The sequence below is a fragment of the Dryobates pubescens genome, chromosome 2 (genome assembly GCF_014839835.1).
Source record: "Dryobates pubescens isolate bDryPub1 chromosome 2, bDryPub1.pri, whole genome shotgun sequence".
Lineage (NCBI taxonomy): Eukaryota > Metazoa > Chordata > Aves > Piciformes > Picidae > Dryobates > Dryobates pubescens.
Window position 1 is genome coordinate 42,482,520 of NC_071613.1, and position 24,360 is coordinate 42,506,879.

At 41.0% G+C, this 24,360-nt stretch overlaps 1 protein-coding gene across 3 annotated transcripts in view; it reads left to right on the forward strand.

Annotated features, from left to right (window-relative positions):
* RALB (RAS like proto-oncogene B) overlaps positions 1-24,360 on the forward strand; it is a 48,704-nt gene that overhangs the window by 19,869 nt on the left and 4,475 nt on the right. For 2 of the 3 annotated variants that reach the window (XM_054176164.1, XM_054176169.1), the window contains exons 2-4: positions 18,956-19,111; positions 19,702-19,910; positions 22,591-22,768. In XM_054176164.1, coding sequence (XP_054032139.1) covers positions 18,998-19,111; positions 19,702-19,910; positions 22,591-22,768 — 501 coding nt within the window. In that variant the 5' untranslated portion in view covers positions 18,956-18,997. Of the gene's footprint in view, positions 1-2,208; positions 2,335-18,955; positions 19,112-19,701; positions 19,911-22,590; positions 22,769-24,360 lie in introns of those variants that run through there. The other variant, XM_054176157.1, reaches the window with a different exon arrangement.

The following is a 24,360-nucleotide window of genomic DNA, read 5'->3' on the forward strand; positions in this document are numbered from 1 at the left end:
TGAAAAGAAATTTTCTCCCCTAAATTGTTCTACAGAATTTTTCATCCTAAAGTACTGAAGCAAAAATATATCTGTAACACCTATGGTAACCATGGAGATTATACCAGGCAACATGCATAATGATTCAAAATGTGGCATCAGACAAATGTTCTTTGTCATGACTGGATTACTACATAGAGGAAAATTTACCCTAAACAATTTGCAGAAGCAGGATAGATGTGGTTCATTTCTCAACCCTCTTCTTTTTTTGCATGGGGGAAGGGGAAATGTCAGCACTGTTGTATGGGCAGCAGATTTAGACTGCTTGTTCTGAAAAGATCTAGCTTCCCAGGTTCTTGGTAGTTTCAGTTCATAGACATGATTTTACTGAATTTATTTATCTTCTCTGAATAGTCACATCAAAGCAAGTGGTCCCACCACATTGCCTACACAACATAAAAGATGGTCACAGAGACAAATAGTTACAGAAGAAATAGGAAAGGTTGCTTGGTTGGTTTTGTTGGTATTTGTTTTTACGACTACATACAAATGCATCAAATCTATTTTACAAACAATTCATGCATAATCCTAGAAGTACCAAGATTTGGGCAATTTAAGTGTTAGCAGTAAAGCAACATTCCTTCACGTTTGGCAGCATTTTTTTCTCTGCTTATTCCTTCTCTGCATGGATGGCATGAAATAGGGAACAGCTCTCAATCTGCCAGCTTCTAATGCAGGATTAATAATGATACAGAGGGGAAGAATTACTGCAATCAAGACATGTCATAATAAATAAACCTGAAAAGAGAAAATCACTTTTCCCTGTAGAGGGCCAACTAAAATCTGGTGGTTTGTGGTTTGCAGTTGTCTGAGCTACAAAAGGAAATTGATGACAATGCAAAGATGATATCAATCCTGTTTACTTACAAACAATGCAGTTTCCTTTAAGATGGAAGACATTTAAAATACATTTTCTTTTCATTCACTTCTGAAGCACTCATCTTTTTCTCAGAACCACACACTTTTTCTTTCTTGCTTCTGTAACTTCTCTTTTTCAATTCCTGGCATTTTTTGCCAACCCTGAAATTACAGATTATAGTAAATCTCTTTCCAATTCCTCCTCCATTTTATTTTGGCTTTGCAATAGGCCATTGTTTCACCAATCACTTTTATAAAACTAGATTACATTTAGGTTTTCCCCGTTATTTTAAGTGACAGGCTTTATTTATGCTCTCCAACTTCCAAAGGCAGTCTCAACCAGCCATCAATAGACAGAGGTAGATGGCAGTTAATTATTTTCCTTTCTATTCTGTAGAAAGCCACAAAAAGGGCCAATGTGAAAAGTAGTAGTTAACACAACTACTTAACCTATTACTTTTGTCCCAGAGGATCTAAACTCCCAGAGATCAGTGGCACTAACGACTTCCATCATTTCCCAAAGCAGTCGTTATCGTGCAACGCGCTGTTTTTCTAGAAGGAAGAATTTTACCCAGCATATTCACTTCAATGTGTGAAATCAAGGGACGTGAACATTTAAATGTAGAAAAAATAGCCGAATTAAGCCGGAGAGGAAAAGGCATGATTTCCTTTGTAACTGGCAAGACAGCTGTCACTGTGTGCTTAGTAACATTAGAAATTGGAGGCTGGTAACAGTTTGAAGAATTGCAGTAAACATGGCAATACCTTCTCTCCCCTAACCCCCCTCTTCCTTCCCCCCCCCTTAATTAAAACTGCTGTGTTGCACACACCTGGCAGTATTGATTTAATAAAAACACTCAGCACCCTCAACGCTCATGAGGAGAGGCAGGGATGCTGTCATTCTCTTCCCTTTTTGAACTCGGAGTTGCTGATTTATGCAGTCATCAGAAGTTGCACTGAAACATGCCAGGTATTTAAGACAGAGCCCTTCCTAGCTTCTTTTGGTTTAGACAGGAACCTATGGGGTTTACGAGCTCAGTCTCCTATCAGGTCTCTTCACAGGACTTTGTGGGTAATGAATTTTACAGCAGCCCCTCGCAACCCTCTGGGCCACCCTTCCCCAAAGCTCCCTCAGAGGCCCTCTCCCCTCCCCGCCAACCATCACCCCTCGCGCTGCCCCGCCCCGCCGTCCCAGCCGATTGGCCTGAGGGCTCCACGAGACGGGGTGGGCGGACGAGGGAGGCGGTGCCGGGGCGGGCGCGCTCTCGCGGGGAGCCGGGCCCGGCGGGAGCGGCGCCGACGAGGGCGGAAGTGCACGGCGGGGGCGCGCGGGCGGCGGCACCCCAATGAGAGCGCGGGGGGCGGCGGCGGCGGTTAAAGCGGACCGGGGCGCCGGGCTGGAGCTGCAGCGCGGAGCTGGGTCTTAGCCCCACCCAGGTGAGAGGGAGTGTACCTCGGAGCGGCCCCGGTTCTCCAGCCCAGGGTAGTGGGGAGCTCGACTGTCCCAGTCCCGCTGAGACTGAGTGAGAGGAGGTGGGAGCTGCCGGCTTCTGGTCGCGGCCTGAGCGGGCCTGGACTTTGCGGCTGGGGATGTGGCTGAGTCCTCTAGTTCCCCTCAGTTTTGTGGAGAGGAAGGGAAGGTGTCAACTGGGGATTTGGGGCAGCCCCCTTCTTCCCGAGTGTGTGGGGTGAGCAGGGCCCGGCGGCTCCAGGAACGCCGGGACTCGGTTCCTCGGCCGTCGGAAAGCTTTGGGAATGGGGGAAGCAGTGCGTGTAGTCTCTGTCCCTTAGGCCTGCACGGGAGCCGGAACGGGAGGTGAGGCTTCCTTGCGCTGCAGTCTCTCTCCTGGGCTTTATTACTTCGGCTGCGTCCCAGGGACATTGAGGCTGAGGTAGAGTCGCCGGAGCTGTGTGGCTGCTGTGGCTTGTATCTACAAGTGGGGTCGAGGGAGGGAATGGGCGCGGAGAAGCTGGCCTTGAGTGTGCGTTTCTCTGGCGAACTCTTATGTGTACAAGCTTCTCTGCCTTCCCTTGGCTGCTCTGGGATGAATGATAACGATTCATCTGGGCGAGATAATCGGAGGGTTTGAGATGCTATCGATCTCAGCTGAGCCAGAAGCTTCTGAATTGGCTAGGTTCTCTCAGTGCTACTCTTTATTTTGTCTCAGCCTTACCGGTGTAGATCTTGTGGGAGGAGAAGGGTGGTGCCTGAGTGTGACCTTATCTGTAGAAGTGCTGGGCGAGAGGTTGTGAGACAAAGCAGCCCAGTCATGCTTCCTGAACAGCTGATGGAGGTCTAACCAGGTATTTCTGCTGAAGTCCTGTTGAATCAATTCTGAGCCTCGGACAGGAGTCTTAGTCTTGACTTACCCCTGGGTGTTTGCAAAGTGGGGGGAAAGGAAGCAGGGAGACTGCAGTAGGACCAGCTTTCCTTGCCTTTTTCAGAATCTGCGGTCTGAGTAGCTGTCTGTTTGTTGAACTGTCCAAACATTACTTTATAAGTTTTGAGATCCTTGTTTCTCTTGTGAGGGGAGGGAAGTGCCTGTCGGTTCAAGGGCATCCTCAGAGCCGTGATTTTCAGGAAAAGCTGTTGGTTTTTTTTTAGATGTCTTAAACGCTGCCCCCCTCTGACTGAAATTATCAAAGCTGAGTGAATGAACAAATAACTGGGAAACACACTTGTGTTTATTGCAAGGGATTTGGTCAAAGGTTGAAAATAATGTTATTGTGGAGAATTTAATACCAACAGCTCTATCTTACTTGGCAATAGCATCTTTACAGCTTATTCACTTAGAGTGAACTTGTTCAAAGTTTTATCTACTGCTTTAATAATTTCCGGTCACTGTATATTTAACTTAGAGTATTGCTTATCAGATGATAGCAATTTACCATGGTGAAAGCTTTTTGCATTTGATTCCTGAATTAAATATTTCATTTAAGGAATAGAGAAGCTTTCAGACTACTCCTGTAAATCAGTTTCCTGTAGCAAATTTTTAGGATTAAATTGCACACCTCTTAGACTAGGCCAGCTTGATTTTGTGTGCCCAGAGAAAAGTGAAGTTGACCTATTTTCACTGGTGTTATGTATGTACTGCAGAGGAATGTCTAATTTAAAGATTTAGCTGGACTGCTGTACAAAAACTCTTACCTGAAAGCTTAATTTGATCAGACAATACCCTTTTTCAGTCACCCTTTAAAACTCTCAAACTTGTCTCTAATTGTTAGTGCAGTGGTACTAGATATCTGGATAGAAGAGCAGTGGCAACATTTTGATCAAATCAAGGCAGTAATGATGGAACAATGCCTTAGCAGCTTGTATGTGTACACTGAAACCATGGCTGATGTATGGATTCTGTGACCTAATGCCTCTTTCGGGTTTTAATTGTTTTTAGTTGGTTGGTTTGGATTTTTTGGTTTGGTTTCAGCTGCAATTTAATCCAATAGGCACCAACAGTTATTTGATCAAATTCTGGGTAAAATGTGGGGAAGTGTTAAGGTCCAGCCTTCACAAGCAACAGAACTGCCCTGTGAATAGAGCAGAAATGGCCAAGTGATGTAGCAGAACAAGCCATAACATCATGATTTGGGAATCTGGTTCATAGTTTATTCTCATCCTTTTGCTTTGTAAACTCTGTTCACTTTCCATGCAGTGGATACTTGCACTTGAAACTTGACTTGATTATTTTATAATTTTTTTTCCTTACTAACTACATTCAAAATGCATGTGACTAAGGGAACTGCTTTCTATTACACAGTGAGTTAATCTGAATTAGTGACCTTTCTTAGCAGAAGCACCAAAGGAGCCTGTTTCTCCTGACAGCTGTGCAGGAGGTAAGCACTAATGGGAATGCAAGTGCATAGTAGTATCAATGCAAGCAAACAGTGCCTGAGGGCAGTAGGTGTCTTGTGCCTGGAGCAAACAACTCAGGATAAGAGTAGTAGTCTCTGGGGGCTTGAGTGAAAGGCAGTGGCTGGGGAGGCCACAGTAGTAGATGACATGGGTGCTTGCAGCTTTTTGCACAAATGCCAAACTTCAGGTCACTTTTGCATGATTGACTTATGAAAGGTGCTAATCCTAACTATCATCCAGGTTAGATAACAAATACATTCTCAAGTTCTTTCTGTCTTGACTTGGAAGTACTGTCCTGCTGATAAGGCCCATTTTTTCAGGTTTTCTCTCTTCATCCTCCTTTCACCCCCATGTGTCAGACATATGGTAACTATTCTGCACCACCATTGAACAATGGTGATAAGGTTCCATTGCTTGTTACCTGCTATTGTGGGGAGCAGCAAGGTCAGCAAACAAGCTTGGCTATTTCACTCTCCTAGTGGCTATAATCACTTTTGCAGCTTTGGTTCAGTGATATGGTTGATATCTGCCTCTTTATAGGAGGCTCTAGAGCAGATAATTATAAAGTACTTACTAATAGCTGCCAAAGAGCAATCATTTTGTTGGTAGCTCCTTTTAGCCCATTAAACAGAGCTAAGCAATTTTCATCCATGCTTGCCCCAGAAATATCAAGTTGTCACTAAAGCAAAATGAGTCTATATAACTCGTGTTTTCTCTTCATGTTCTTCCAAATACTGCTTTAATAGTGACATTAGCGTATCTGCTTTCTCTTGTGCCTGAGATGTGCAAATTTGGTTTTCAAGACCTGTCAAAATGAGTCATGTAATATGAGAATGGTATTTAGGCTGCTGCGTAAGTAATGACTTAAATCTTTACAATGACAAAGTGGTTGCTCAGAACAGTCACTTTCAACTGTTTTGTGTGAACCTTGAGCCTACAACCTTCCTAATGCTTGCTGAAGTGGCTGAGAAATGTGAAAATAATAGTTAATTACAAGAATCTGAGACTTAATGGGAATGCAGTCTTGACTAGGAATCTTTGCAGGATCAAAAGCTAGACAGTCAGTCATGGGATTATAAGGACTTGCTAAAGCCGTAATCCAGTGAGCTGTTACTTTGTGAATTAGTGTTGCTGTCACTTGATGTGATTAGTGTGAAATATTTCAAGCTACCAAAAGTTCAGTGAAACTGGAGTTTTTAATATGTTCTTAAACTTGGAATGTGGTAGAACTTACCAGTAAGCAGAGAACTGGAAAGACAAAAACATGTTGAGTTGGGCAGGTGTGTGATTTATGTGTTTTCTATCTTTTTCTGTATATATCTTTACCTGTCGTGGAAAAGATCATTCCTCAATGGATTACTGGTGGTCCAGACTTAGTTTCAACTTTGGGTGTGATTTTGTTCATGTAGATGGACACTGTAAAGATGTTTTCTACTTGGATTTAATATTGATGACTTTTTTTGTTGCAAGCTAGTGGCTTAAGTCACAAGTTTAACAAAACAAAAAAAAATCCCATCTATTACAGAGAAGTATAATCTTACGGTGCCATACTCTGTAATAGTCTTAAAACATGACAATACATCTTTAAAAGTTTAATTGTAGGAGCTACCTGAACTCTGGACTCAGGGTTGCAGAACACTAACCACAGTGTTGGTGTGTGGGTTTGTTGTGGTGTTGGTTTTTTTTTTCTTTAAAGAAGTTAGTTTATATGGTTAATACTAGTCTGCCCAGCAGGGCACTGTCTTGGGCACCCCTCTAATGTACACATTTAACAGGTTAAAATGTTTTTAACTCAAGCTGCATTCCAGTTGCCTCAGCTTTCCAGCAGAGAGGTGGTTTTGCTAATTGGGGAAGCCGCTCCTGGAGTAGAATGAACTAATTCTAATGCAGTGATCTCTGATACAGCCTTTTCAGCTAAACTGCTTCTGCAGTTCCCCATGATGGTGCTCCTCTGTATGTAGCGTTCTTGGCTTACTGTGAGATCCAGTTTTGAGTAGGTAAGGAATTCTCATTAGTGTAGTCACCAAGAAATCTCCCTGACTTTTATGGCAGCCTTCTGCTTTTATCTACCATACTGTAAAATAGGTTATCCAAGCAATTTAAGAAAATGACAGGAATGGATACTTGGAACTGGTGCTGAAGTTATTAGACATAAGTAGGCTGACTAGTGGTGATACTGCACATCTTCATCTACTTTGTGAAACAAGGATCAAGCAGTAATCTTGTCCAACTCTTTCCTTAAGTATAAAAAAACTGCCTTCTAATACCTGTTGTCTGGTGACCATGTGTCCTACTACACTCTTGTAAATAAATATTAGTTAAGGTTTCCAATTAAGTGGTTAGTAATGCAAATATTTTAGCTTTGCTGCTACTACTTAGGCAAGTTATCAAATAGGCATTCCACTTAAAAGGCTCCCCACAAGTAGGATTTGTAGTAACTGTCTTGCTGGGGCACAGGTTTGAATTGTTGATGAGGCTGGAAGACGCTTCTGAGACTTACTCCAGCTCTTCTGCTGACTGTGGTAATCTTGACACATAGACTGTCTCATACACCCTTCCATCCTTAGGTAGAGCTTCCATGCACTCCTGCATTTCTCATGGGAAGGGCAAATGCTTTTGCCTTCCCTTCCTGGCCTATTTGTCCTAAAGAGCCTGTAGCCATCCACTGTAGCACTAACCATGAGAGCTATCCCAACTCGTCACTGATCCTGAAGATGCTAACACCCCTGCAGCTACTCATGCCACCCATGTCTCCTGTTTGTTCCCTGTCCTCCATGCGTTGGTATACAGAAGCACCTTACCGCACTCATTTCCCAGGGAAGGCATGAGAGTTACGAGATAAGCTGGATGTGCATCAGAATAGTAGCTTTCTGTTCTGGTAGCGTGCTCTGTGGAGAGAGGGAGTGTCTCAAAGGGCAGGAAGATAAATGTGAAGTTTATATTCTGCATTGGTTCTGTATTTTTCTGTGACTTGTCACTTGCTAGATCATAAAGGGAAGTATCCTGGATTAAATGTGTCCTCACTACTGTGCTTGAAGTCAGGTGGTTCTGAGTAAACTGACACCCAGAGTTATCAACAAGCATGTTGTATTGTGTCATATCCTTCTATAGCACTCTGTAGGCTCTGTGGTTGGAGAGCATGTTTAGTTGTAGATGCTTTTACAGTGATAGGTGGAGTGTTCTTTGTGAAGGAGACCAAGAATAATATGTCTCATAAGGGAAACTCTCCACAGCTTTATAGTTTTATTAACTTTACCCTTGCAGTAGGGGTAGTGAAACTGCATGTGACTCCTATATGGGTGTAACGATCCAGTTTCTAGTTAAAAATAACAATACTGCTTTTGGCTTTAATATATAGTTTCTGAATACAGTAGGCTGGAAAACTGCATGCCTTTTGTTATGGAAAACATCTGGTTTTAGTCCAGCAGAAAGGTAGCTTCTTGTATGTGCTAAATACCTTGCTGTGGTGTTCACTATTCATGATTGGGAGAACTGAAAAAATCTGCTTAAAGGTGACAACACAGTAGCTGAGTTACGGTTAACTAGTGATTATCCAGAGTACTCACTTTGCATTTGGATCACACCAAGTAGCAATTGATTGAAAGATGGGGAAAAGGTTCAGTGCTTGACACTTGTGTGGTGTGCCTGACTGAGGGAGTTTAGTGATTTATAGTATAAATCTGACCCTTCAGTTAAGTGCTTGAAATAGTGGAAATATTTTCAGAGGCTGTGGGGAGATGATTCTCCAGTGCCCTGGGGCTTAAGACTAAACTCAGAGTAGGGGGTTACTACATGCCTACCTTCATCAAATATGAGCACAATGATGTGGCTTACTTTTCCCCCAGAGATGCGACCATAAGGCACTGACTTCAGTTTAGGAACAAGGAATGTAGTGGTATGGGTAGAGACACCTACTTCTGCAGGTACTACCTAAGCTGAACTAAACAGCATTCAGACTTCTAACTTATCCCAAGTATTTGGTACACTGGGGAAAGTGAAGACTGGTTTTATCTAGTGAGATCCATCTTCTGGGGAAGCAGTGGTAGCAGCTCATGGCATGTCTATCTGCACCATCTTATGCTGTATTTGTGAGATGAATGGGCTAGCTCAAAGGTTGGAGGGATGAGAGGGGGAAACGGCTTGGTAATGCTTCATGAGAGATGACAATTTCTGCAACTCTGTAGTATGGCTATTGGCTGAATTGGTGTTAGACTCTGCTGGGTTGATGTTAGTGGCAAATTTCCTTGTGGGTTATACAGCTGCAGGTTATCCACTGAATTAATAATTGAAACCATGTTGCAACCTTGTACTGATATTAGATTTGAATCTTGTGTTGTTTTGAAATCTAGCACGCCACTTGAGGTGCTGCACAAGCTGAGATTTGACTTATCTTTTGTATTTAATCTCCCAGATAATCTGATTTAAAATTGTGTTAGATTAACCACCTGGAAAAAAATCATAGTTGAAATATGCTTTACAAGTCAATGGGACTAAGGCTGGTTTACAACTCTGTTGCCAAAGTGTCATTTTTTTTTTTCTGGTATGATCCTAATTGACTAGTGTGAGAAATGGTGTCATAATTAACCCTAAGTAGTTAAGCAACTAGAGAGTGACCATCACGGTGACAAACTCTCAGTGCAGTAGTGCTGATTAATTGTATTAACTCAGTCTTTGTGTTTGCAGAAGATCTCTGGTCTTACCCTAGTAAGAAAACATAATGTGGTAGATCCTTCCCTTTTATAGTTTATCTACAGCATGTCTTCTGTGCATTAATACTAGGCTTGAAGGCTTCTTGAATGTACTTAGAGAGGTCTGGCTTGGTATCTCCTTACAGAAGTGTTTTTAGCTGTAATGGCACAGTCTCAAGCTGCGCCAGGGGAGGTTTAGGCTGGATGTTAGGAGAAGTTCTTCACAGAGTGATTGGCCATTGGAATGGGCTGCCCAGGGAGGTGGTGGAGTCACCATCACTGGAGGTGTTTAGGAAGAGAGTGGATGGGGTGCTTGGTGCTATGGTTTAGTTGATTAGATAGTGTTGGGTGATAGGTTGGACTCAATGATCTCAAAGGTCTTTTCCAACCTGGTTAATTCTATTCTAGTGTCATATGACTTCATGTAATACTGTCTTCTTGAAATCAAGTATATTCTGCTTGGTGCTATCTGCTAGTTGCTCTGTACTGGGTGATATGGAAAGTGGGATGGTGGTTTCTTCTTTTTTTTTTTCCCCCCATAAAACTCTATATAGATTATATATAGCTTCTGTAGTGCTATCTGTGAAACAGTGAGGAATTTAACTGCATTGCACTGACCTGTGGCTACCTGTATTCAACCTGTTATGATGGAGTTTAGGGGAGCTGTGATGGACAAGGACTTTCCCTAAGGGACACCTCACCTCTCAGGAGAAACTTCACTTTAGGTTGATGCTATATGCCCCCATTGCAGGGGGTGTGAGTCTGATGCAGCTTCTGTCTCTTCTAGTGAAAGAGAAGTGATGCTACCAGTTAGGGAAGGCAGGCGGCATGTTTTGTGTTTATCTGCTTCTTCACTGTTTGCATGGGATGGATACCTGTGTGACAGGAGAAGTAATCTGGTGAAGTTGGCAGGTTGCACACAGTAAAGCAAGGCTGCTATTTGCATCCAAGGGGACAGGTGTAAAACTGCAGTTCTACTATGTTTCTAATATAAAAGGTGCACATAATCTGTAGAAAATGTTAAAAGCCTTTAAAGACCAGAACAGGTAAAAAAATTCACTAAACAAGACTGTTTGCCACATAACTTCCGTGGGCTTAAAAAGGACACTTTCATTTTAGTATGGGTCAAAGTGCAAAACTGAATAGAGTAATCCAGCTGTAATAGGTAGAGTATTCTGTAAACAGTGCTTTAAATGGTTTCACAAAGATTTCCAAATGTGGTAGCCACTTAATCCACAAGGAGTGCATGTTCCTTCTTAGTACTCTAAAGATGATTGTTCTCACTGGCAATATTGTGGGGATCAAACTGCTTGGGTACTTATCAGTAGGGGTATCTCCAGATCTGTCTGTCTTACTGCTATTTGTCAGTGTCACTGGAACTGATGCTGCATCCAGGATAGAAATTCAAGCTTCTCCTGGAAGCACAGCAGCACCAGATCATGTTAGGTGTCTTTGTGTAGTCAGGAGCTGCATTTTCTAAGTTGTAGCATCATGGCACAAGCTAAGCAATATTGGAGTTGCCTTTTAACACAGATTTTTGATACCTTCCCTGGAAAGTTGATGCATGCTAGAGTATTGGCAGTTTCCCATAATTATGTTGTCTCCTGTTTTTTCTGATTCCTATTAGGATCTATAAGGAATCCTGTAGGGGAAACTGCCAGTTTATCTCCTTCCTCCATGAGGAAGTCTGGATAGACATGATTCACCTAATGATTGTTAGGGGTACAGCACTCTCTAATCTATTTTCATGACTCATATCCTAGAGGCATAAAGTAGATAAACAGTGGACAAAGTGATGAAGTAGACAAAACAGTAAGGACAAGCATTAACTTCAGTTCTTGCAGATCTTCCCACTGCTTTGTATTCACTCAGTATATGTGAATTTAGTTTGAACAGATGACAGCATTATCTGCCCACTTAGAACCACTTACATAGGTGACTAACAGTTGTGCAAATGCATTACTGCACAATCAAGTAGCTGCACTTCCACCTACTGGGCTCAATTTTGAGATAAGCTATGTGTTTTCTTTTAAATGCAAATCAGCTTGGTATTGTATCATAGTCTTAGCTTGGTAATACATTGGAAAGGCTTTTATGTGACTCTGTCCTCTTTTATTATAATAGCCTCTTTAAAGTTGCCTGCCATGATTCCTCCCTCTGATTGAACAGTCTTTGTATTTATTAAGACTAAGGGGAAAACAGGCACTGCTTTATTGGGCTGGGAAGTGGAAATACTTACCTGCCTAAACACCCTGTCTGTGTGACAAAAATAGAATAATTGCAGTGAAATAGGTATTTTTTTACATATCTGTGTAAAGATGCCCCAAGACAAAAATGAAGCAGTAGAAATAAAGCTTTCATTTTAGTGCTTGTATTCAATCTCTAAGATGGTTTGAAAGACTTTAAGCACTATTGCAGAATAGAATAAACCAGGTTGGAAGAGACCTTTGAGATTATCGTGTCAAACCTATCATCCAACACTGGTGGTGTTGGATTGCCTACATGTGGTGCTAATCTCTTTTCTGGCTGTTAACAGTACTAACTTCATGTCATGACCCTTGTAACCTTATTTAGTCAAACATGGACATAAGTGTGGGGTTTTTGGTGTGGTGGGTTTTGGTTTTTTGGTTTTTTTTTTGGTGCTGCAGTGCTTTAAAAGTACTAGTTAAGGGCAATCTCTCTTCATCACATAGCTACTGATCAGAAACAAGTTGACTATTTTTTCCACTCTTTAAGGGCAAACCAGAACACCAAAACCCTCCAGATATTTAGGTCCCATAAGAACAGAGACATCAATGCGTTTGCCTGTGTTTCAGTTCAGTATAAGGTATAACTTCAGTTTAAAAGCTTGCTTTAAACTGCTACTCTTCTGATACTTAGTCACAGGAAGGACTTCATCTGGTCAGCCTAAGTCTTTGAAGGCTGTATTCAAATATGCAGCTTTGCTGAAGACTTGGATAGGATTTAGTTCCAGTTTTTCTTGGGCATCAAGATTATTCTAAGCAAGGTAATTACCTTGAAATTACTGCTAACATGTAAAATATTGTCCATTTATTTCTGTTGAATAGTCCAGAATGGTCCTCTGCTGAAAGATGAGAGGGCATAGAGCCTTATCGGGGAAGTAAATGCTTACTGCTGTCGCATTAGTTTTCTTGGCTGTAATAACACATCTCTGAAAACTCATAGACAAAGTTGAGTTGTGCTTATCAAGGACAGGGAGGGGAGGAATGTGCTGAATATATACAGAAATTTCATAGTTAAAATAGATCACTATTCTGGTGACCCAGATCTGAAAGCAGCTGTAAAAGGTGAGGTTGTTGGAAAGAAGTATTGCTAGACTTTGTAGGTTGCTAGGGTAATGATTGATTAAAGCATCAATGCATCTGGGAGTCTCCTGTTCATCATGATCTTAGTCTACATTAACTGCATATGTCAGAAAAACATTGGAAGTCTTTTTATAGTAAGATCATTTGATCTTGGATTACAACTGTTTAATAAGTGGAGAACTGAAGATGACTTTGCATGCAAGTGTGTGGAATACTCAAAAGTAAGATATGGTATTAAGACTTAAGATCATTTGTGGGTATTCTTAATCTTAACTGGTGGGCATCTAGTGGCTGGGTGTCTATTGATAGTGTGATTCCTGTGTCCCAATGCTTGCTTCCTCGTGCAGGCTTGCAGGGAGGACCTCTGATCACAAGTAAATTTAAAATACTGCATAATGTATTCCAGATGAATCAAGTCTAAGGGACTCTCGCTTCTTGAAGCTAGCACTCCAGTCACAGATTAATTTGATGAAACACAGTTCCTGAATTAAAACTGCCCCACAGTCTATGCTTATCCTTGCCCATCTCCTACAAGGCTGGGGAAATAACAGTGGTCTGGATTTAAGTTTTGGTTTAACCTTCAACTGCTGCAACAGTGCAAACTTGCTTGTCTTGGGCTTGCTTCTGGTGTCCCTTAACTAGCAGTGTGTGTATAGCTGCTGTGCATTTAACACCATTAACTTGAAATGTACATACAGTTCTGTTTTTTGGGTGAGATTATAATTAACTAATAACTACACTAGTTTCAATGTGAGCTTGTAACTTTCAGTGTATCAAGTAAATGTATTCATTGTATAGTTTTTGCTGTGAATTTAGACATATGGGTGTTGCACTTCTTTCTACAATTCAGTGTGTGAAAGAGTATGCTCTTAATGCATATTGACTGAGGTAGTTCCTTGTCCTTAATTCCTGCTATCCTCTTCTGTTAAGTTTTCCAAACCCTTTTACAGTTTTCTGCTTGGTGTCATTGTCTTTGTAACTGCAAGTCTACTAATGGATCCTGCACAGAGAGAAAATGCCATATTACAAGAATGAATATCAGGCTTGGGTGTTGGCTGCACCAACACATTTGTCTAAGGAGCATAGTGTGAACAGGGTCACGGAATTCCTCCATTTCTGCAGCAATGTTGGTAACATTCTGGTTGCTATAGTTCTACCTTCTTTGGCAACAGTTGTACAAATTTTTTCCTTCCCTCACATGAGCACTTACACTGAGGCATGTTGTGACTGGCAGACCCAGTCAGCCACCTTGAATGTCTCTCCTAGAGGAGAGGGGGCTTGAACAGCCAGAAGAAAGGGAAAGAGGATGGTGATAGCAGTATTGGATGATAATACGGGGGCTGTAAAAACTACTGCCCCAGCCTGCTCTGCCAGACCTCTCATGCTGAATTCCTTGATCTGATTAAGCATGGCCCCCCTAAAAAATCTGTAACCACAACTGAGATGGTAGAAATGCCCAGCAGTATGTTGAGGAAGGGTACAAGGATATCTCTAAAGGGAGTTTCTGGCAAATGCATCACAAGCTCTTTTTAGCTTGGAAACCAGTATTGAGAGAAGATAAATTAACATTTTTATTTTTAGCCTGAATATTCTAAAAATTTCAGTAGTATTAAATATGCCACTTAATCTCAAATGAACTGGCTTTTTTTATAGTTGAAACAGCAGTTGGAGTGTTTACAGTCCATTGAAAGCTAATGGAATTTCAGTACTTAAGTATTTTCTGGATAACCTCAGAACAGCTGAGGAGCTCTTACAGTTCATAGCTCAGTGAGATAGTTAATTAGCTTTGTGATCCAGGGAATTTCAGTGACTGCATTCTCATGGGTATATCATAGAACCAAACACCTTAAAACCTCTAATTAATATTCTGATAAAGGAGAATCACTAAAATGCTGTTGCAAAATCCTGTACTTTTAGTGCTTGCTTTTGATGACATATTTAAGCCTTTGAATACTTGAATTTTCCTTGTAGAAGTAGGTATCTGAAAGGTTTAACAAAGCTCCTCTGTTAGCTGTTGGGCTAAGGATTTCTAGAATCTTATTTTAAAAGCCAAAGAATTGCTGCTTTCAGTGGCAGGATAGCAATGAAAAGACATGTCCAAATATATCAGCTGCACAGCAACAGAACAAGGACTGATCTCAGTAATTTTGAGCCTGGGGCTTGATTTCAGTTTTAAATTCCAAACTGAGTTGGAGGAACTAGAAGCAATTATAAATAAAACATCATGAATGGTCTAGATTTTTATTATACTAACAATAGTTACTGGAAAACAGCTAGACTTACTGAAGTTTCTCATATTTATGGTTGTATTTTTTTTTTTTTCCCTTCCATGTATTTGTGTGGGTTGTAACAAAATTATTTCCTTTACTGTGAAGTGAGAAATGCTTTTTTTCCCTCTAAAGTGACTGTACAGCTATGGAGTCTTAATGCAGGTGAAGTCAAAAGTGATGTTAAAGTACACTCTGGCTTGAAATACTCCTAGTTATTCAGTACTAGTCTCTGAGTCTTGGTATTAGATAAACCAATCCTTATTAACATTGTTCTGAACAGCTTAACTGTTTAGGCTGAGGACAGGGTGGAGGAACATTAGTTTGCTGTTTGAGTTTATAAAGCTGTGGTTGGGGTTTTTTTTTGTTTTTCCTTAACTAAGCAATTCAAGGCTTTTTTTTTCTTTTTAAGGGAACAGCTGAGACCAGTTGCATTGTTCAGCTTTCTTTACAGCAGGAGGCCTTAGTTAACCTGATGAAGTTATGATCTAAACACATAAGGAAAGGCTGAAATAGTTGGTAAGTTTAGGGTTAGATTTCATTGAGGGTGGAATGGTTTGAATAGCCCTGTGGCCAAGTACAGAACTTCAGAAGTCTAAATAAAATCAGCTTTTTAGTAACTATGGTGGTTTGATTTGTAGATCTTGCTGGACTTCACGTGGCAGTATAACCTTCATTTCTTGGTCTGAAGAACATCTTTTTGCTAGCACCAGAAAGCTATTGTGTGTATGGGTTTGTGTAACCTCTTATAAAACGAGTCCAGAGTTACCAAGTCAATGGCTTAATCCTTATCTTTTAAAGCAGATGAAGCAGGTAATTGCTTGTAATTTCTTTAATCTTTAAGACTGCCTGAAAAAGTTCATGCTCTGACCTGGGCTTAGTATAACACTTTATTTCAAAGCAGGATGAACTATAGCCAGAAGAACTCCCCCAAATCTTCATGAGATTGGGGGTGTTTCTTATAGCTTGTGTGCTTACCAAAAGTTCAACTTTGTGTTAAACCTGAGGGTAAAATGATGGATTGAAATTAAACAGCTTGACTGCACTGTTTCTGTGTCAGAGGTGGGTAAATCTTGTTTGGGTACAGTTTACTTTCCACCAAGTAAAGAGCAATATGGGAGAGCAGGGAATACTTTAACTCAGGATTTGACTTTTCTCAATGCTTCTTCAGAGTCGACTCTTTGGCAGATATATTAAGACTCAGCCTGAATTTTCCCTTAAACTGAAGGGAATTTAATAATGTTTTTAAAACAGCTGCAGTCATCACAGGTTTTCCTAGACACTGCTGCTTTTTTTGATACGTGGTTGGATTTCCCAAGACTTCATTTTCTGTAAGGAACAGATAACTTACTGTCAGTGTCTTAACTGCCTCAAGGGTGCTTAATCTGCAGAATGAGATGAAAAATCATCCTTGCCTACTCAGATGATTGAAGAGAGCCACTTGTGTTACTTTTTTTTTTTTTAGAATATGTTTTTTAACCTCAAGGTATTGTTAGATGTGATCCTTGAACCATGGGGTGTAAACTGTTCTTGGGATGCAGAGGTAGAAATGCCAGTGAACAAAACAGTTGGCTTCAATGTTTTATTACAGCATTTCTATCAAGGTCTCACCATGACCCTTTCTGAACCAGTGAGGAGCTATTAGGCAGTTCTGTAAGCAGTGGTACTTCTGCACTGATATTGCCTGTGTCAGTCCTGTACCACACTACTTCCACATTGCATTGCTCTGTACCACCTGGCTATTCTGGTGTTGGAGGGGATGATGCTCCCTCTGTTGCCACTAAAGAGATGCTTTGTGTGAAGCTTTTGGGACTTCACTGGTAAACATACAATACAGGGTTGTGTTGTGAACAGACTCCTGCATTCAGAAAATCGGTGTAGTGTTGATACTCTAAAAGATTCAAGTGGCACTTGTAACTGTAAGGAACATCAGCTACCTTTGCCATTAAGAGCTGGGCTAACTTTAGATGCAGTCAAACTGTAAATTTGTATGCTATTGGACAGCATTTATTTAATATACTTCGGTTACATATCAGGTAATGCTGTAAAGCTGACCTTGCAGTTGTACCAGTCAGTGTTGAGGTAGGATGGACAGGAAGGATTTAAATCAGTGTCACAGTATAACCAAGGTTGGAAGAGACCCCAAGGATCATCGAGTCCACCCTGTCTCCACAGACTTCATGACTAGACCATTGCACCAAGCACCAGGTCCAGTCTCCTCCTAAACACCTCCAGGGACAGGGACTCCACCACCACCCTGGGCAGCCCATTCCAATGACGAACGACTCGCTCAGTGAAGAACTTTCTCCTCATTTTGAGTCTAAACTTCCCCTGGTGCAGCTTGAGACTGTGTCTTCTTGTTCTGGTGCTGGTTGCGTGGGAGAAGAGACCAACCCCTTCTTGGCTACAACCACCTTTCAGGTAGTTGTAGAGGTCAATGAGGTCACCCCTGAGCCTCCTCTTCTCCAGGCTAAACAATCCCAGCTCCCTCAGCCTCTCCTTACAGGGCTTGTGCTCAAGGCCTCTCCCTAGCCTTGTTGCCCTTCTCTGGACACGTTCAAGTGTCTTGATGCCCTCCTTAAACTGAGGGGCCCAGAACTGGACACAGTACTCAAGGTGTGGCCTAACCAATGCAGAGTACAGGGGCACGATGACCTCCCTGCTCCTGCTGGCCACACTATTCCTAATGCAGGCCAGGATGCCATTGGCCCTTTTGGGCACACTGCTGGCTCATGTTTAGGTGGCTGTCAATCAGTACCCCCAGGTCCCTCTCTGGGAGCTCTCCAGCCACTCTGACCCCAGCCTGTAGCTCTGCATGGGGTTGCTGTGGCCAAAGTGCAGCACCCGGCACTTGGATTTGTTAAATGCCATGCCATTAGACTCTGTCCAGTCGGTCGAGGTCCCTCTGCAGGGCCTTTCTACTCTCTAACTGACCAACATCTGCTCCTAACTTGGTGTCATCTGCAAACTTGCTGATGACTGACTCAACCCCCTCATCCAGATCATCAATGAAGATGTTAAAGAGGATGCCCCCCCAGTATGATGTTCTTAAAGCTGCTGCTCTGAGCTTATTGGGGTGTGGCAGCTGATGCTTGTTTGTTACAACTACTGTATCCAGTTACTCAAAAATAACTGTTGTATTTTAAAGATGTCTTTGACACTTAACTCTGCATAAGATACAAAGGCTTGTTAACTACTATTTGTTTATTGAAACTTACTCTTTCATGGCTTTGTAACTTCAGGAGAAGAATAGAAACTTAAGATTTTTACCATTTTTCCAAAAATCAAATTACATTTGCAGCATCAAAAGGCAGAAATAGTATAAGAGCCTCATGACCTGTCATAAGACTTTCTTTTAGAAGCTTTTACTATTTGTTCTTGCCAGCACTTACTGTGTGTATCTTCCTTTTTCTTAGCCTGTGTGGAGAGGAGATCAAAAGTGATCTTTCTGCCTATAAGCAGATCTAAGCTATAGTGTTACTTCCAGGTTCAAACTTTGCTGTATTGACATTAAAGAAATGTTTTAATGTGTAAAGCCTTATAACAAGAATAATGAAAACCTTAATTTCATGGGGGTTTTGAGTGTAGGTTTTTTCTTTTCTTTGGAAACTGCTCTAGATAGTAGTCATGTAGGATGGGTTTATAAATAAGAACAGCTTGTTCAGCTAGCAGCTGCTAGCTAAAGCTTTGGCACTTTTATTAATGGGCCTGTTGTCACAAATAGAAGGTGTTTGTTCTAATACCTCCTTGCTACTTATACTTTAGACAACAGTGACATGGTTTGCTTGCCAGTGCATTGAAATGGCCCATTCTTCAGGCTGGCTGTGTGGAGTTTTAATCTGGTCTTTCAGCACTAATGGGGTGCTTTACCTGTGTGCTACCATGATGTCATCACTGTCATGGATACTGACTGTTTCTTGTTTGCAGATTTAATTGGTTGCCTGGCATTTTGTCTGTGGCAACAGGACCATGGCTGCCAGCAAGAGCAAAAACCAGAGTTCCTTGGCCCTCCATAAAGTAATTATGGTTGGCAGTGGAGGTGTGGGCAAGTCTGCACTCACTCTTCAGTTTATGTATGATGAGGTAAGTAGCTTCTTTAAAGCACCAGTAGATACAGCTTACTAAACTATTTTAGTGGGGGAGGGGAACTAAGTGTAAGTAGCAAAAAAAGATAAGGGTTCTGTTGAATGTGTGCTCTTAGCACAACTGGTAGTGGTTTTGTGGTTCAGGTCAGTGTTGAATGGACTATCAGTAGGTAATTATGGAACAGGTTCTGATGTTCAGCACCTGGATGCTATCATATAAACATGTTGAAACTTCAGGTGTAGGTACACTTGAATGCTTATCTAGATCTCCCACTTCTAGAAAAAAGCTACCAGATTGCTGGTACCTTATTGTGTGTCTTTGTCTCTTAAACTGTGCTGAAATTGAAGCATTATGTGTAACAAGACAATTTATCTTGACTAGGAGACTGGCTCTGTGGTGTATTTAAGTGCTTACATAATTTTCTTTTTATAGTAGAACTAACAAAAGTCTTGGAACTTAGTAGCTAACTGAATTATGAGAAGATTTTGGGGATTTGAAATCTCACTGAAATGAGAGAGAATGGATATGGGCAAGTACAGGGATGGTTTGACAGTAATTCTAAACACTAATCCCTTCCTTATATTCAGTTTGTAGAAGACTATGAACCTACCAAGGCTGACAGCTACAGAAAGAAAGTAGTTCTGGATGGTGAAGAAGTTCAAATAGACATTCTGGACACAGCAGGACAGGAGGATTATGCAGCCATCAGAGATAACTATTTCCGCAGTGGGGAAGGCTTTCTTCTAGTATTCTCAATAACAGAGCATGAATCCTTCACAGCAACAGCAGAGTTTCGGTAAGTAGTCTCTCTTCCAAGCAGAGAGAAATATCTGGTTTCAGTGTTGCTTTGACAACTCTTAAAAGCTACAGCTCTTTATCCTTTGTTACTATTTGATCAATAAAAGTGGCAACCCAACTGTATTGCTCTAAGTAACTGGTGACTTAAACCTCAGTATCCAGCCTCTGGCACTAGTTGTCTTCATGCCTGCAACTTGTGAGTACATAATGCCAGCAGCAGCTTCAGGCCAGTAACAGATTCTTGGACTCCTGAAACATGCATATTCAAGCCAATTTTCAGTCTTTATGGATGTGAAGTTTAATTATCTTAGAGCAGTATTTCTGGAATTAAGTCTGCCTTTTGGCCACATTTCAGACACTGTATTGCTTACTGCTAGAAGCAGGTGCTCTAAGGAAAGGAAGGATTAGCCTCCACTCTCAGGTATGGATTGATGCCAAACAAGGGTTGGCAGCCAAGAAGCACTATTGTAGGCAGACGTATTCCTAGAAAGACACACAGTAGTAGTAAATGCTTCCATTTTTGTTCTTGGGATTAGCAGTTCTAGTGTAAAAATCAGCACCAGACTGAGCACAGAAACTGCTTGTGTGGTGTAAAAGAAACATGAAGTTTAAACTATTGTTCTGGTCTCATAATTCATGTAGCCAGGTTCTTCAGGGCAAGTGTTCCAACTCTAATTTGATAATAGCTGTTGCTGGAGAACAGCTGTAGAAGGTAATCCAGATATTACCTGGGACAGATGCACAACTTGAAGCAAAAACTTGCCTAAGAATAGGGAAAGTGTTAGTAGTTCCTTACGTTTGCTAGAATGAAAGCTTTTCACCAGAGTGGCTCATGTGGCATCAGTCTCTTTGCTTTGGTGGTACAACATCAACGGATACTAATTGGTACTGTGAGTGCTGGTGCTAAGGTAGACACCTATTTCTAGGATTTTTCTTATAGTTATGGCAAACCTTGCACCCTAAGACTGGTACAGATTCATAATGTATTATACTATTCCAACAGTAGTAGGAGACTATGTAGTCTTAGCTATAAAAACACTGTTCCTTTGTTACATAATACTTCTGTGACTTTGCTTGACTTCAGAAGACTGACAGTCATGGGGCACATAAGCAGAGCTGTTCTGCTCACTTGTTCTAACTGAAGCACTGAAAGGAGATGATTGAACTGTTGTAGGACTGCAAAACTGAGTATTCAGACTATTCATAGTACACTATGGGGGACAAAGTCAAATACCATACCCAGCTTGGGTTTTTACTTGGGTTTAACTTTATATTTCACTTAAGCACATAAGGATTAAGGCTTTGGATGAAAAGGAGTAGGAGTGTTTATCTTGGAGGTCTGTGGGATTTTGTCAGACTTCTGTAACTAATTAACTGTGTCGGCTCAAGGATCCAGAGCAAAACAATGAAAAAGCAATGCTAGCCCTCAAGATGAGGAAGAAGGACCTGAAAGGATAGTGTTGGAGAATCCTCTACTTTTCAATGGTGCAGAAGTAGTGAAAAAGTGAAGTGGAATATTAGTTAGGCTGACATCCAAAAACCAGATCCTTAGAAAAATTTTCCCAAGGAAGGGGGAGTAGGTAGTATGAGTCCCAGCATCAGAGATTAATCTGCAGATTGCTATTATTGATCCTCTGATTTCCAGGACTCTTAAGCTATGAGAGACTTAAACACTGAACTCTGGACTTATCTTTAAATCTTAATTCTCCTGTTGATGTTATGCAGCCAGTTTTTGCTTTTGTTGCCTCTGATACAAAAATGTGTCAAGGTACAGTTCAATGCAATAGCAGATTGTCTCCAGTGTTACCACTCTTTGGTTTTTTCAGTGGGATGAGACAGTGTAGCATCATGCTCATGCCTAGTTTGGCTCTTACTCATAGCAATATGAAGCATTCTAAACAACTGTAGACTGGTCTGGTTCTTCTGGCACCATAGTGGACAGAAACACAGGTTTCAGCTTGTGTTTTACTCCAGTAATAGCATGAATGTTGAGACCAATATGTAGCATCATTCTGTCTCCTTTTCTGGAGACTGAGAGGTCATTTTAGAATGACAGAATATAGCTAGGTTAATGTTGATGGTTCAAATATTTTATTGGAATTTATGAAAGAGCAAGGTGGCTATCATTTTAGTTCAGCATTATTTAGTAAGTTCCCTCTGTGTAAAGTTTAGGTAGCCATTAAGAATGATGTCTGGCAGCTACTTAATATGGTTCCCAACCTATTGCCTTGGCAAAGCCTTGGTCTTGCCCAGACTAATATTGAGATGTGATGTTGACTGGAAATTGAAGATGGTGACTGAATGCTAAGGTGAAACTAGATGACCTTTAAGGTCCCTTCCAAACCATTTTATGATTCTATGATAAATGTGGCACTTGTATTCTTATTCAGATGTGAATTGATTTTCTGCTATGGAGCTCTTATTAGACCCTGGTTACTAAATGATAAAACTGTCATCATGGAGGTGTGAGATTTTTATTTGTTCAAGTCCATAGCACTATTACATTAAACTTGGTATAGTTTTAAGTGGGTATTGAACTGTTGGGAAATGTCTGCACATTACTAGAGTTTACAACAGTGCCACTTGATCCACTCTTGGTAAGGGTGGGCTACTGACATGTAATTTTTTTATTTACATTTATTTTTTTAATCTTCTTTCCCAAATACCTGATGCATTAGGGAACAGATCCTGCGTGTGAAGGCTGAAGAGGATAAAATACCTTTACTGGTAGTGGGAAACAAATCTGACTTGGAAGAGCGCAGGCAAGTGCCTGTAGAAGAAGCTAGAAGTAAGGCAGAAGAGTGGGGTGTACAGTATGTAGAAACTTCTGCCAAGACCAGAGCAAACGTAGATAAGGTAAGGCAAACAACATACTCTCAGTTAAATTGTTCCTGCTGCCTCAACTGAGTGACTCCTGCTGTGATGAAAGCAAAGCGACAGTTTGGCTTCTGAAAGTCTAGATTATAATAAATGAGTTCATTTACTGGAATGTGTATCCTTAAGCAAATACATGTCTTAAAGGAGCCAGAGACCTAGTACTAGCTGATGCGGCTGCCTTGTTTTAACTGTTTATACCTGAGCCAATATTATTGGATGTATGGGTTTAAGAATTCTGTGGAGTATGTTGTTTTGTTAACAGGCTGTGTCCTATCGTTATAACAGCAATAAATAGTAAGCTGTAGACACTTACAAATTGTTCCCCCTTCTCTACAAAGCTGCATATGATGTGGCTGATGTTAAAGATTGCATTCTTGTTTTCTGCCAAGACTGTTTTGATTTGTGAGCAAAAACTCTGTCTTATTTTGACTTGTCCAGGCTGGTTGAGGACAGTCATTCTCAGCATGCTTCTGCTGCTGTCGTCTTGAGCGACCAGTGGTGGTGATGAGTTAATGCTGGAAGAGAGATTAGTTATGACTATGGCTGAGGGAAAAATTGGTTTTGAGCTTTCCCATCATTTGTGTGGAGTGAGGGTCTCTTGAAGAGGGTACATTTTAACTTCAATATGAAGCTGCTTTGAAAGATCTCTTTGTAATCTGCATTTGTTTAAAGGTCAGAAATTCTAAACTGTTTTTTCTGTTTGAACAGAGGACATTTTCAGCTAGCTGTACCCTTAAGTTGTAGACATATCACTATTCTTATGTAGTTAGCTAGTAGAGAAATGCTGTTGGTGCATATGCTGCCTAGTAGGAGCTCTTTGTCTCATTGGTTACAACTATGTATATGAAATGCTTGAATGGAGAACTTTTTGTTATGAATGACAAGGCATAACTTAAATGTGGCAAAGAACAATTCTGACTTGTAGAATGTTTCTAGTAAGTCACTGTCAGATGCATAAGTTCTGTGTAGTAAAACATTAAGACTTCCTTTTGCCTATCAGCAACTCCTGTGACTAGCAAATGCCTAGCTTGTTTTACACTGACACTAGATTTCTGGTCAGTTAGGGGGGTAGCAATAGTGTAGTTATTTGCAGTGTACTAGCATGGTGTTCCAGACTCTTTTTTGCATAGGTCTTCTCTAGCTGTCTCATGCCATATTGATTATTCTCTATATAAGCACTCTTGTGTATGTTCTTTGCTACCATGATGATTGTACATGAAGCTATTCAATTTCTGATCAATAGTATGGCCTTATTTCCAAATATTAGACTTGTGTAAAAAAAAACCAAACTAACTCTGTAGTGTGACATTAAGTTCTTCTTTTGAGATCCTAAAAATAGTATTTCCTATAAAAACTCTACGGTAAAATAGGTGCTGCATCTTAAGTGGCGTGCACCTAGGCGTCAGATGTACAGGGGGTAAGAAAACATCCGAGTAATGACTTTTTCTGACTTTGCCTGGAAATGTTTGCTAGGCAGAGAATGTTCTCATGAACTTTGAGTGCTACTTTTGTGAAAGACTGATACTCAAAAACCTCTTAAGACAGGGCTATCAAGTGATTTGATAGCCAGG